A 13412-nucleotide genomic window follows, 5' to 3' on the forward strand; every position below is an offset into this window, starting at 1 on the left:
CAACCAAAGGCTCGACTCATGCTGTATGAATCGTGAATAAAATAGTTTTTAGGTGCTCAATCGATAGAACAATTAATTAACAAGATGAGTAGTTGAGTCAACGCTCATGATGCCAACGTGACATCGTTTAGGACAAAGTAGTTGGACCAATGAATCTTCCATGGATCGAATTAAATGGGTTGGTTGGTCCAAGTGGGAATGAGGCGAGGCACGATCAACTAGTTTTGTTGACCATAGCCGAATATTTTGACTACTGAATTTAGTTTTCAAATAAAAAGAACTATGAATGGGACTGTCTACTAGAAATTGACGTCCAAAAAAAAACAAATAAATGCTGTGCAAAAAGTGTTATTTTTTCCCCTGACAGATAATGCCAAGAATAAAAGGAAATTCAATATCCATAGAATTAAGTAAAGTATTTAAAGATTGATTTCAACTCTTGCTTAAAGGAGTCAAAGTTGGCATTTGAGGTGGACTTCTAACTTTGACTTTTAACATAAAGTTTGCAAGGTGAAACTTCTCACATTTGGATGCTAATGCTTGCCTATGAATTATGTTTTCCTAAAGTCAAATCAATTGGATTAACCATTATATTAATCGATATATCTCGAAATGGTATTTAGCACAAGCATTAATCAAACTATTTGCTTATATTTAACGCATCGAAAGCAGTAGCCGAGATTGTCGTCGATTAGTCAAAATACTTTTCCATGCTGAAAGAATTTCACACTTAAAAGACAACCACGAGCCTGCAGAGCCATACGATCAAACTAAAAGCAACCAGAGTTGACTTATTTTCCCAGCTAGCCGACAGCCAAGGCCCATGGATTATAGAGACGACCGACTCCATATAATAAAGTTCCATGCCGAAAAGCACATGCCAGTATATTATCGCCAATGTGAAAGCTAACTTCAAAGAGAAGACAAACGTTTGAACGTTTTCCTTCACTCGGAAGGACCCATCGACAGTTGCCTCACGCAATAGAATAGAAAGATTTTGTTGACTTGTTGTAATTTCTATCCCAACTCATTTGTTTGTAATTAATTAATAATAGCTACTAGCATTGTGGCATTTACGTTGTTGCTAGTCAATTCGAGAGCCCCTGATTACTATCCTATTGAAGAAGAGTTGTAGATGGTGAGATTGTTGTTCTCACTCGAAAAAAGTTGACATGATGATGATGGATAATTTAAAGAAGAGGGATATATATGCACTCTTGGACTGGACTATGAATTTAGATGACACGTACTAAGTTAATTACTTGAGTCTTAACTCTTAATAGGAGATATTGAAGATTTTGGGCCTTGTTGTTTCCTAGTGCTATAACATGGGCTATAATCCGGCCCATGTGTTAAGATAGGTAGTAAGGGTTCGATCATTCTTTCGCTGCTGTTCTTCTCAGTGCCATGCATGCTCTGCAGAGCAGCAGCTACGAAAGTGAGCGTGTGCGTCACTCCAGGCTCCAGCTCCTCTCGCGAGATCCAAAACCAGATTGCGAGATCCAACGAATTGAGAATCCATGTAACTCGGCCAACGAAGTTGGCGAAAAGTGCAAGCAATATGATTTCTTCCACTCGATTCAGAAGAAACCATCATTGGAAGGCAACGCTCAAAGAGACTTCTCTTTGTCTGCTAAATAATGAATGATTCGTGGGAGGTGGAGGTGGTGGAGGTGGTGGCGGTGGTGTAATCGAGTGGCAACCACCACATGCAGTTCTTAACGCTCGCCTCGCCTCGCCTCGCCTCGCCGATCGCCCATGCGAGCGATTAATCTGCGTCTGCGTGCGCCGTAGATCGAATGAAACCCAATTCCCAGATCGAACCTCCTCAATATATCCCATCTCGTTCCGACGCTATATATCGAGTAGTCGCCTCCCGACCTCCCATCGCCATGGCTGGAACGATGAGTAGGCTACTCCTGTTCCTGCTCGCATCAGCTTTCGCCATGGCCGATGACCCTTACCGCTACTTCACTTGGACCGTCACCTACGGCACCATCTCTCCTCTCGGTGTCCCCCAACAGGTCACTATGCATTTACACTGCCACTGGTTGATCTTCTCGTCGTTGCTAAATTGGCAGTGGCTCGCAGGGCATCTTCGTCAACGGCCAGTTCCCAGGCCCCCGACTGGATTGCGTCACCAATGACAACATCATCGTCAACGTCATCAACCAGATCGACGAGCCTCTGCTCTTGACATGGTACTAATAGCTTCGGATTTGGACTTCAATGGCGGGGAAACTAAGGAATCGAGAATGGGTTGCAATGTGTGCAGGAATGGGATCAAGCAGAGAAAGAATTCATGGCAGGATGGAGTTTTGGGGACCAACTACCCCATTCCTCCCAAGGGAAACTACACCTATAAGTTTCAGACCAAGGATCAAATTGGCACCTTCAACTACTTCCCCCTCCACCGGAATGCACAGGGCCGCCGGTGGCTTTGGCGCCTTGAACATCCATCAGCGGCCGCGCATCCCTGTCCCCTACGCCCCGCCCGCAGGCGACTTCAGCTTGCTCGTCGGCGACTGGTTCAAATCAAGCCACAAGGTACGCAGAGCCTCGTTTGACTGTAAATATCAACAGGATAGAAGATTGATCCGGTCGAGTGTGCGTTAGGCATTGCGGAAGACTTTGGATTCCGGAAGCCCTCTTCCATTCCCTGATGGCCTGCTCATCAACGGAGTAGAAAATGGAATCACCATTACCGGAGATCAAGGTACCGTAGTTAGCCTCCCCTGCTCTCAAATTCCTCTGCTTTTTTACTGAACCATACTGCTTTCTTCAGGGAAGACCTACCTCTTTAGGATCTCCAACATGGGGTTCATGACGTCGATCAACTTCAGAATCCAGAATCCAGAATCATAAGCTGAAGCTCGTCGAGATCGAAGGATGTCACACGCTTCAGAATCTCTACGATTCGCTGGACATCCACGTCGGCCAATCCGTTTCTGTGTTGGTAACGCTTGATCAAGCCCCCAGAGACTACTACATCGTCGCTTCCACGCGCTTCACGAGGAAGGTCCTCACCTCCACCGCCGTCTTGCACTACGGCAACTCCAACTCCGGCCTCTCCGGCGCCATCCCCGCAGCTCCTGCTACCGGCGCGCATTGGTCTATGTTGCAAGCCAGAACCTTCAGGTGATCTGCTTGAACTCGATCTCGGTACGAAATGTGTCATGGTCTAATCCTTCATCGCCGTCGCTTAAAGATGGAACCTGACGGCAAGCGCGGCGAGGCCAAATCCGCAGGGCACGTACCACTACGGCAACATAACGAGATCAAGGTCCATTAGTCTGGCCAATTCAGCTCCGGTGATAAACGGCAAGGCGAGGTACGCCGTGAATGGCGTATCCTTCGTGCAACCCGAAACGCCTCTCAAGTTAGCAGACTACTTCAACATCAGCGGAGTCTTCACCTGGGACAGCGTTCCTACACCGATGGGCACGCCGGTGCTCCGCTCCAATCTGCATGACTTCATTGAAGTCGTCTTCCAGAACAACGAGAAGACGATCCAAACCTGGCATCTCGACGGCTACGACTTCTGGGTCGTAGGGTGAGTTCACTATCGTGATTTCACTATCGAATGAAACTTGCATCGGCGTCATCTTCACTGCCTCTCTTGCAGATACGGCTCCGGTAAGTGGAGTGAAAATCTGAGGAGAAGATACAACTTGGTGGATGCCATCACGAGGCACACCGTTCAAGTAAGGATCATGAGAAGAAGTATGCACTTGAAACTCTGCAACGTGACTTGTTGATCGTATTTGCGATTTAATTTGCAGGTTTATCCGAAAGGATGGTCGGTGATCTTGGCGTCTTTGGACAACGAAGGGATGTGGAATCTGCGGTCTGCTATGTGGGCGAGGCAGTACCTGGGGCAGCAGCTGTACGTGAGAGTGTGGACGCCTGAGCAGAGCTATTTTAATGAATATCCCATCCCTCAAAATGCTCTCTTGTGTGGGAAGGCTTCTGGCTTCCATGTGTAGTTGAAGGGGTGACTGAGTTGATCAATTTGCACTCTTTTCTTTTGCTTTACTGAGCACTATTGTTGTTTCATTTAAGTTTTTTTTACAGGGATAATAAATATTGTAGTTAATGTCACAATTAAACTCTATTGTCACACTCCTCTTCCCAAGCTTTATTGTGATCATCTTATGAAAAGCTTATAATATAGGTTTCAACAACTCCAACAGAAGTCTGACAAGGAGAAAAGCTTGATCTAAACCATGTATATTGAATATGTTAGCTTTTGTTTTTTTTTCCTTTGTTTATTTTTGTTTGATACTTTTGTTTAATTGGCATTGGTAAGTTGTTAGCATGTGCTAAGTGTTGCTATTTCCCCTAGCTTTCTAGCCATTCGTCATAACAATTGATATCAAAGCTAGGAAACTCTTCATTAGACAAACTGCTAAGAAAGTGATGTGAAGAAAATGAGGAGGCCTACATTCTCATTAATGGATAGCAATGAGGAGGTCTACATGATCAATGACAGTAATGAATCTTAGCAAAAGCAATGTGGAGAAAATGATAAAGAAGAGGAAGAGTAAGAGGAAAGTAGTGTGCTGCCTCAATTGCCAAGGACACATTAGATATCAATGCCCAAATTTGAAGAAAGAGAAGAAGAAGCTAAAAGTTGAGAGAGAAAAGAATATCTAGTGGTAAATTTCATGATTTAGTGGTAGAAAACAAGAGGCTAAAGGAACAAATAGACACCTTAAAGATAGCCCTAAAAAAATTTACATTTGGCTCTAAATCCTTGAACATTATCATAGGGAGCTAACGGGTCAAATGTTAATAAACATGGGTTGGGATACAAGAAATCCAAAACCAAGAAAGCATATCATTGTCTAGTTATTAGGGGGTAATCAAAGACAGAGAAGATTTGTAAGAAATGGATTCCCAAAGAGTACTTGGTAAATTCAATTGGGCCTAACCTAATCAACTATTACTCAACAGGGTGTCTTAGAGTAGTCAACCATAATAGACTTTTTGGCATGGTTGACTTGATACTTAACATGGCTTGAATTGCATGTTCACAGGGCTAAGTTAGCAAATTGCTTATAGATATCTTCTCTTGTGCCAAATCTCTAGAAAGTTAAGTTTACATAACAACTTTGAATGGATAAAATGTGTAAGTACCGAATGACTGATTAATCCCATACATGAACAAAACTTGGATGAAGCTTTTATCTTCCTTATAAAAGCTTAGTAAAGATTCGTTTTTATACGATATCTATTGTTCAAAGATCTTGAAATGCAGGTTCCACACCATCAAACACCATTTTATTTCATGTTACATGATCTCTTTAACGCAGATATATATACATGTACATGATCACTTGCTTCTCTTGAAGTGATATATCTGGATGTTCTCCACATCCAACTTCTTGAAGTTACTCTTCTTCCTTGTCGTAAAGAAGTCGCCCCAGTTGAACTCTTCATACTTGCCCACGTTACTCTCGTCTAGCAGCTCCTCCAATGGCTTCACCATCACATGGTGCGCAGGGTTGAAGAAGAACGGTATGGAGAATCGCTCTTTCGCCGAGTTCACGGACACCCTGTGCTCTGCGCTCTCGTACCTGTCGTTGCTCCACACCTGAACAAGGTCGCCGACGTTGACGATGAAGGAATTGGGGACCGGCTTGACGCGAACCCACTCGCCGTCAGACTGCCTCTTGACGTCGAGCCCGCCGACATCATCCTGGGAGAGGATGGTGAGGGCGACGGCGTCCTTGTGGCGGCCGACGCCGAGGGCGAGGTCGGGGAAGGGGCAGGGCGGGTAGTGGTTGAGCCTGATGAAGCTGGTCTGGTCCCTGAAGAATCCATTCAGCCTCTTGGCTGGCAGATTCAAGGTGAGGGCAATCAGTTCCAAGAGCTTGAAAGCTAGCGCCTCTGTAGCCTGGGCATACTCTGTCAGTGCTCCTCTGAATCCAGGCGGCGATTGGGGCCACTGGTTGCGCAGTTCGATCAGCCCATCGACGACTCCGCCGTCCGCCACCAGAGAAGGGATGAGGGACGGCTCGTGGACGACCAAGTCGAACACCTCCTTCCAGTCGCGCACGTTCTTGGTGTTCTCCGCCTCGTAGTACCCGACCGGATTCGCCTCGTCGCGCCGCACCCGGCGCCGCTCCTCCAGCGGCAGCGCGAAGAACCCCCTCGAGGCCGCCCACGCCCGATCCACCACTCCCTGCGGAACCCCGTGGTTGATCACCTGGAAGAAGCCCCACTCGCGGCATGCCGCCTCCACCTGCGCCACCAGAGCCTCCAACTCCGGCGGCGGTGGCGATTCCAGGCGGGCGTCGAGGAGATGGAGAGGCGAGAGGTCGATGAGAGGGATCCCGCCGGATTCGGACACGACGGGCTTCGGCCGGTGCTCCGGGGCTTGAACGAAGGCGGACTCGAAAACCAGCGCCATTTTGTTTCTCCTCTCGCTGCTTCATCTTCCTTAATCCTCCTCGCTTTCCTATAAATTGATTTGGTCAATGGATGTGGACGGTTTAGAGGCTCGGTTCATTATTTGCAGATAACAACATTATGTACCTAGGATTCTAAAGGCCCTTCAGTACACCAGCCTATTGATTGGCTGTCGAGTGGGCCATGCTATTCTCAGAAATGACAAAGCGAGATCACATGCTGATCTCCGGCGATGCTCTGAAGCCACGTGATCACATGCTGACAAACGGCGTCTTGCTGGCTTTCGTCGGTCATCCACTTAACATTGAGAAACGACAGAATTCAGCTCTATAATTTTTTATTTTTGTTTTTATTATTATTACTTCTTTCTTTTTTTCCCTTTTCTTTTTTTTCTCTTTTCTTTTTTTCCCTTCTTATAATTAACTATTAAAAAAGAAAAAAAAGAAAATTATGTTTTCTTTATGATCAATAAGTGTTAGCAAGATAGGAAGTCCCGTGAACTTGATATTTAAGCTTGTTGTCCTCGGAGCAATGGTACCATAGTAGGATATTCAAGTTGTCATCCAGGTACCTACGGTTCGATCCTTAGCTACGGCGTATTTGTAGAAATTTTCCTCCAAATGGGGAGCGCAATCAAAGGAAGCTGAGCGTCTGAACTGACCGCTGCGTGTACTTCCCGATTTACTTTGGTGGCCGGTGGGAAACTTCTGTGGGACTAGCTATGGCGTATTTATAAATTTTCCTCCAAATGGAGAGCGCAATCAAAGGAAACTGAGCGTCTGAACTGGCCGCTACGTCTACTTCCCGATTTACCTTGGGCCAGTGGGAAACTTCCGTGGGGTCGGACCGATCACTCTGAGAGATAGGGGCTAACTGAGATTTATCATTTTTTTTAATAGATAAGAAAAATTTGAAGACCGAGATAGGTATACAAGTAACATGGAGCATATGTAGATGGAAGAATATAACATTAAATATGTATAGACGCGAGAATGTAAGTCATAACCTCCGGGGTATAACTGAGTTGATTACAACGGAATAAAATTGCAAAAGAGGACAAGGGTTCGAATCACAGTGAAGTCGAAATAATACCTTCCTCCATTGTGGTCAACTGCAGCTTCTCGATTTACCTTCTCATAGAAGGTCGTGAGACCAACCGTGTAAGGCTGCTGAGGTGACGGATTTCACCTTTTACAGAAAAGAATGCAAGTCGTAGTATATATGTAGCACAAAAGTATATATTTAATAGTAAAAATAAATATGACATATCCAATTACGGTAAGGGTGCGTTTGATTCAAATTATTATATATAATTTTGGTTATATGATTATCAAGTAATCACTTAATTAAAGTTATGTGGTATAAAACATAACCTAATATTATTTGGTTTAACTTATTTATTTGAAGGAAATAAAATATAATCAGTTTAACATTTACTATATTATCCTGGATTTAATTTATTTTTAGAATAAATTAAATTAAATTAATAATATTAATGATGAAAATAAATTGATAATATATATAAAATAAATATAGTTTATTTATAATTTTTTAAATGTAAAATAAACATATATTTTTAATAAAATAATTAGTTAAAATAATTATTTTATTAAAATAATTATTTAAATTAATATATATAATTCATTATTTTTTTTAAAATTTTAAAATAAATTTATATATATTTTAATAAAATAATTCATTAAAATAATTATTTTAATAAAATAATACATTAAATTAATAAATATATTTTATTAATTTTATTTTAATAAAATAATTATTTTAATAAAATAATTTATTAAATTAATATATATAATTCATTAATTTAATGTTTTAAAATTTAAAATAAATATATATTTTTAATAAAATAATTCATTAAAATAATTATTTTAATAAAATAATTTATTAATTTTATTTTTTAAAATTTAAAATAAATTATATCTTTTAAATTTATAAGTATTTAAATTAAATTGGATTGAATTAACTCGATTTCAATTAGATTTGATGATATATTCTAATTAATTTAGTTTTAAAATTAGAGGATAATCATGAAAAAAATTCGTTGACTTGTAGAAAATCTTAGGCTATTAAGGTAATCACATTATCAGATTATAACTCATTTGTTGATGTGGCGGTGATACTATATTAATCGATCATAATCTAAACCAAACAAAGTTATCTTTGATTACCTTGAGCATATAACTAAGATTATCAACGAGAATCCCTAACTAAATACCCTCTAAAAGTCTTCTGCAAAAAAGATGGAATCTGTCACCTTAGCGGCCCTACACGGTCAACCCCACGACCATCTGTGAAGAGGTAAATCAAAAAACTACAGTTGATCACGACGCAGAAAAAAACTATATTGGATAAACTTTAATACCCTCTAAAAGTCAAGAGTATAGAACATGTATATATAATATGGTATATCAAGTTTGACATACGCTAAGTTGACTCTCTCGAATATATCAAAAAATTTAATTTTAACACAATCTACCAAACTCTAAAATGTTGATTAGCTTCGTACATTCCTAGACATGAGTCTAGAGCATTCTACATTATAATTTATTCAAATGATGTTGTTTTAGCTTTTTCTTAGACGGGAAAACCTATGGAATCACACCCACAATCTCTTGAAAACCTAAGACCATTTGTTCGTTTCCCCTACTAATAATTGTCATTTAATTATAGTGGTGCTAAGTACTCAACCGTAGGGGTCAAGATCATGAAGGGGTCATCATTTGGATTTTACTTAAGTAGATTTGTAGATGGGGCTTTAGGTGTAGCCCACTAAGCCCACCAATGAACTCTGAAGGTGACTTTAGAGCTTGGAAGTTTGTCAATATAGCTCTCACGTGTATAATCGAGTTAGTACTCGGATGGCAGAGATACTACATTGGGAATTCGAATTGAATGGAAAACTTAGGAGCTAAAGTTGGATGAAGAACTTAAAAGTTTGAGTGGAATAGAGAGTTACATGGGATTCACGATCTTTGTTAAAATCGATGGAATCAAAATATCTCCATAATGGTATGATATTGTCCACTTTGGATCTAAGCCCTCATGACTTTGTTCTTGGGCTCTCCCCAAAAGGTCTCATATATACCATATACCAATAGAGATACTTTTCATCCTTTTAACCCCATGATCTTTTCCATGTACTTTAGATGTGGTACTATATTTGTACCCTTGCAACCCAACAATCTCCCCCTCAAACAAAGGACCACAAGCCCTCCAACGTCTTGTCTGAATCCTCGACCCACCAGGACTTTTTGCCCCTTGGTCTACTCGACAATCCCCCCTCAAAAAAAGGACCACAGGCCCCCCCAACGTCGTTTTGATGTCTGAACCCTCGATCCACCGGGACTTTTTGCTCCTCGATCCACCCGACCTATTAGGACTTCCCACATAGCCGTAGCTAGGACTTTTTGCCCATCGGTCCATCCGACCTACTAGGACTTTCCACCTAATCAGATCCACTCGACCTACTAGGACTTCCCACATAGCCGCAGCTAGGACTTTTTGCCCATCGGTCCATCCGACCTACTAGGACTTTCCACCTAATCACAACTAGGACATTTTACCCCTTCCCATTTGGTGTCTGATCCTCTTGATTCGGATACAGTCTCACTCTGATAACACTTGTTAATACCGATGGAATTAAAATATCTTCATAATAGTATGATATTGTCCACTTTGGACCTAAACCCTCATGACTTTATTCTTGGGCTCTCCTCAAAAAGCCTCATATCAATGGAGATACTTTCTATCATTTTAATCTCATGATCTTTTTCATATATTTTAGATGTGGGACTATATTTGTACCCTTGCAACCCAACCGTCTTTACAGAGGTAAGTAAAAACATTGACTTATAACGAAGTCCATGTAGGTTTAAATTGCTGAACTTAAATAGAGTGATACCCTCGGTACTATCCATTTCTTAAGGTTCATTAAAAGTGTAAACAATCCTAGCAAGGCTGACCGAGCTTTATTGAGTTTGTTCAAATTAACAATTTTATGTCTATATATTTAGGTTAAATATTTATTTGTCTAAAGTCTTTATTTTAAAGATATTATAAATAGTTTAGAAAATTATAACATTTTATAAATACAGAAGTAATATTAAATGTTAAGAAATCAAGCTTATTAGTATTAAATTAATTTGTTTAATATATTATTTTATTATTATCAACACGATTAATCAGTAATCACTGCGGTCAGAGTGGGCCGGCTCAAGCCCACGAAGGGCCCTAGGTGAAATTTTTTTTAAGATGATTGTTATTATTTTAAAAAATTTTCTCTCACCCTTTTTTATTCGGACTTGAGACCGACAATGGTGGGTTTAAAAATTTTTTAAAATAAGTTAAAATTTTAATTATAAAAATAAATTTTTTATATAAAATTAAATTTTCTTGGTTTTTTAGTTGCAAAATTATTAATTAAATTTTCATATTCAAGTTTTAATAATAAATTTTTTTCAATTGATAATATTGCTAAATTATTTAATCTTTCTTGAGACATAGTTGAACGTAAATAAGACTTTATTAATTTTAATTTTGAAAAACTTCTTTCCGCTGAAGCTACACTAACAGGTATGGTCAGTAATATTCTATAAGCTATCCATGCATTAGGAAAAGAATTTAATTTTTTTATAAGATTTAATACTTCAAGTGCTGTTTTTAATTCTGGATTTATTATTTCTTTTAAGACTTTCAATTCTAAAAATAAATCTAAACCATCAATATCTTGTGACATATCATGTGTTAAAAAATTTTCAAGATTCAAACATTTTTCTTTTAAAAAATCATTATCAAGAAATTTTAACTTCTCTACCTCATATAAAAAATTAAAATTATCTTCGTATATTTTAAATTGTTCAAACCTACTTTGAAGTGAAGAAAGAGCATGATCAATAATATAATTAAAGTAATTGATTTTAAAAGATTCTTCAGGTGATAATTTTACTTCATTACTTACATTCTCATCAAATCGTTTATTTTTTCTAATTACACGTTTTTCACGAAATTTTGGTTCTATATTCATTTCATTTGCAATTTCTTTAGCAGAAATCATAGCAGATATAAATCCATTTTCTCTATATTCATTCAAAAAAGAAATAAGACCTTTTAATTGATCTAATGCAATAGCAATGTTCATATCTTTATATTGTAAAAATTTACTAACAGTATTAACTGCGAATAATATATCATACCAAATAACCATACCTAATAAAAATTCAAAATTTTCAATCTCATATGTTGCTAAAGAAATTGCTTCACTTTTTGTTTTAGGATCATCACTAGTACCTGCAAGTTTGTATAAAGCTTCTCTTATTTGTGGAGCTTGATATTTTATAGCTTTAACACTTTCAAGACGACTTTCCCAACGTGTTTGTGATAATGGTTTTAGAGTTAATTTAGAAACATAATCTAGTAAGATTTTCCATCTTTTGGTAGAAGAGGAAAATAATGAGTAAATACGTTGTATAACACCAAAAAATGTTATAGCACTAGGACAAGAATTAGCCATATCACATAGTACTAAATTAAGACTATGACAACCACATGGTGTATAAAAAGCTCTAGAATTTATATCTAGCAATCTTTTTTGTACACCTTGTTGTTTACCCTTCATATTAGATCCATTATCATAACCTTGTCCTCTTATATCTTGTACATCAAGTTGAATTTCTTTTAATATAGTGATAAGCGTATCAAAAAGTCCTTTTCCTGATGTATCATCTACTTTTAAAAATTCTATAAAATATTCTTCTATTTTAATTGGACTTGTTGAAATATCTACACATCTTAATATAAGAGACATTTGTTCTTGATGACTTATATCTGGAGTACAATCAAGTATAACAGAAAAATATTTTGCTTCCTTTATTTTTTTAATTATAGTATTTTTTATTTCTGTTCCTAATATATTTATTAACTCATTTTGTATATTATGACCAAGATAATGATTATAAGTTTCACCATTTTGAATACGTTTGAGGTGTTCTTGCATTACAGGATCAAATTCTGCAATCATTTCAATTAAACCTAAAAAATTACCATTATTATCTTGATAAATCTTCTCATTTGTACCACGAAATGCTAAATTATTTTTTGCAAGATTTTTAATTACAATAATAATTCTTATTAAAACATTTTTCCAATGTTCTTTTTCCTTATTTATCTTTTCTTGTAAATTATGATCGATAGTTTTGTTTTTAATTAATCTCATTTCAATATCAAACCAAGTATTCATATTTATAATATGTTCACTGCTTATTTCATGACTTTTAAGCTTGGCACTAAGATTTTTCCAATCTCGACAACCTTCATTTGCTAATTGAATTGTAATTATTTTTTTACTAAATAATTTACAACAAAAGCAAAATACTTTATCTAATTCTTTTGAATATATTAACCATCTTCTATCATGTTTTTCTCCATTTGGTAATTTTCGGATATAATGCATTATAGAAAAATGTCTACAATTTTCATCATTTGGGTATTTATAGGTTTCTCTAATTGGACCTTTTTCAACTAATAAATCTATTAAATTTGTATTTATATTTTTCCATTGTGCTGGGTCATATATATTTTGAATAATAATTTTATCAGTATTATTATTTTTGAGATCTATTGATTTATTTTCTTCGAAATTAGTATTATCTTCTTCATTTAAATTAAGACAAATTTCTTTTTGTTCTTTAGTATTATCTTTTAATTCAATTGATTTTTCATTTAAAATTTCAATTATATTATTTTCTGAATTTTGATTTTTATTATTAATAACAAATTTATCAATTTTTTGGTAGACATATTTATATTTATATAATAGTAACGAACAGAAAATATTTATTCTACTAATTAACTATCTACTAACAATTAATAATAGAACAGAAATAAATATTTATTCTACTAATTAACTATCTACTAACAATTAATAATAGAAAAGAAATAAATATTTATTTACTCTAATAATGAACTATCTACTAACAATTAAT

General features: G+C 37.3%; 2 protein-coding genes and 1 pseudogene across 2 annotated transcripts; 1 reads left to right on the forward strand and 2 right to left on the reverse strand.

Moving 5' to 3' along the window:
- The first annotated feature begins 1877 nt into the window (after positions 1-1877).
- On the forward strand, positions 1878-3986 carry LOC141820340 (L-ascorbate oxidase homolog; annotated as a pseudogene).
- Positions 3987-5239: 1253 nt separating this feature from the next.
- Positions 5240-6426, reverse strand: LOC141820421 (protein LATERAL BRANCHING OXIDOREDUCTASE 1-like). Its single transcript, XM_074707729.1, has one exon. The coding sequence runs from the start codon at positions 6413-6415 to the stop codon at positions 5336-5338; it is 1080 nt and encodes a 359-aa protein (XP_074563830.1). The 5' UTR covers positions 6416-6426; the 3' UTR covers positions 5240-5335.
- A 4378-nt stretch (positions 6427-10804) lies between these two features.
- LOC141820319 (uncharacterized) lies at positions 10805-12855 on the reverse strand. The gene is made up of 4 exons (XM_074707603.1): positions 12831-12855; positions 12040-12738; positions 11692-11841; positions 10805-11469 (listed from the first exon to the last, which is right to left on the reverse strand). The coding sequence occupies exons 1-4, from the start codon at positions 12853-12855 to the stop codon at positions 10805-10807; spliced, it is 1539 nt and encodes a 512-aa protein (XP_074563704.1).
- Positions 12856-13412: the final 557 nt, after the last annotated feature.

This window comes from Curcuma longa, unplaced genomic scaffold (assembly GCF_044706935.1).
Source record: "Curcuma longa cultivar G26 ecotype Majalengka, Jawa Barat unplaced genomic scaffold, ITB_CL_G26_1.1 utg3290_np1212_1714210_RagTag, whole genome shotgun sequence".
Classification (NCBI taxonomy): domain Eukaryota; kingdom Viridiplantae; phylum Streptophyta; class Magnoliopsida; order Zingiberales; family Zingiberaceae; genus Curcuma; species Curcuma longa.

Coding starts and splice junctions, on each gene's coding strand:
- LOC141820421 (XM_074707729.1), bottom strand. CDS start 6,415: ATGGCGCTGGTTTTCGAGTCCGCCTTCGTTCAAGCCCCGGAGCACCGG.
- LOC141820319 (XM_074707603.1), bottom strand. CDS start 12,855: ATGGAGAAAAACATGATAGAAGATG. Junction 12,739..12,830: donor GAAAAACATGATAGAAGATG/GTTAATATATTC, acceptor TAGCAAATGAAG/GTTGTCGAGATTGGAAAAAT. Junction 11,470..11,691: donor TGATGATCCTAAAACAAAAA/GTGAAGCAATTT, acceptor TTTCTGCTAAAG/AAATTGCAAATGAAATGAAT.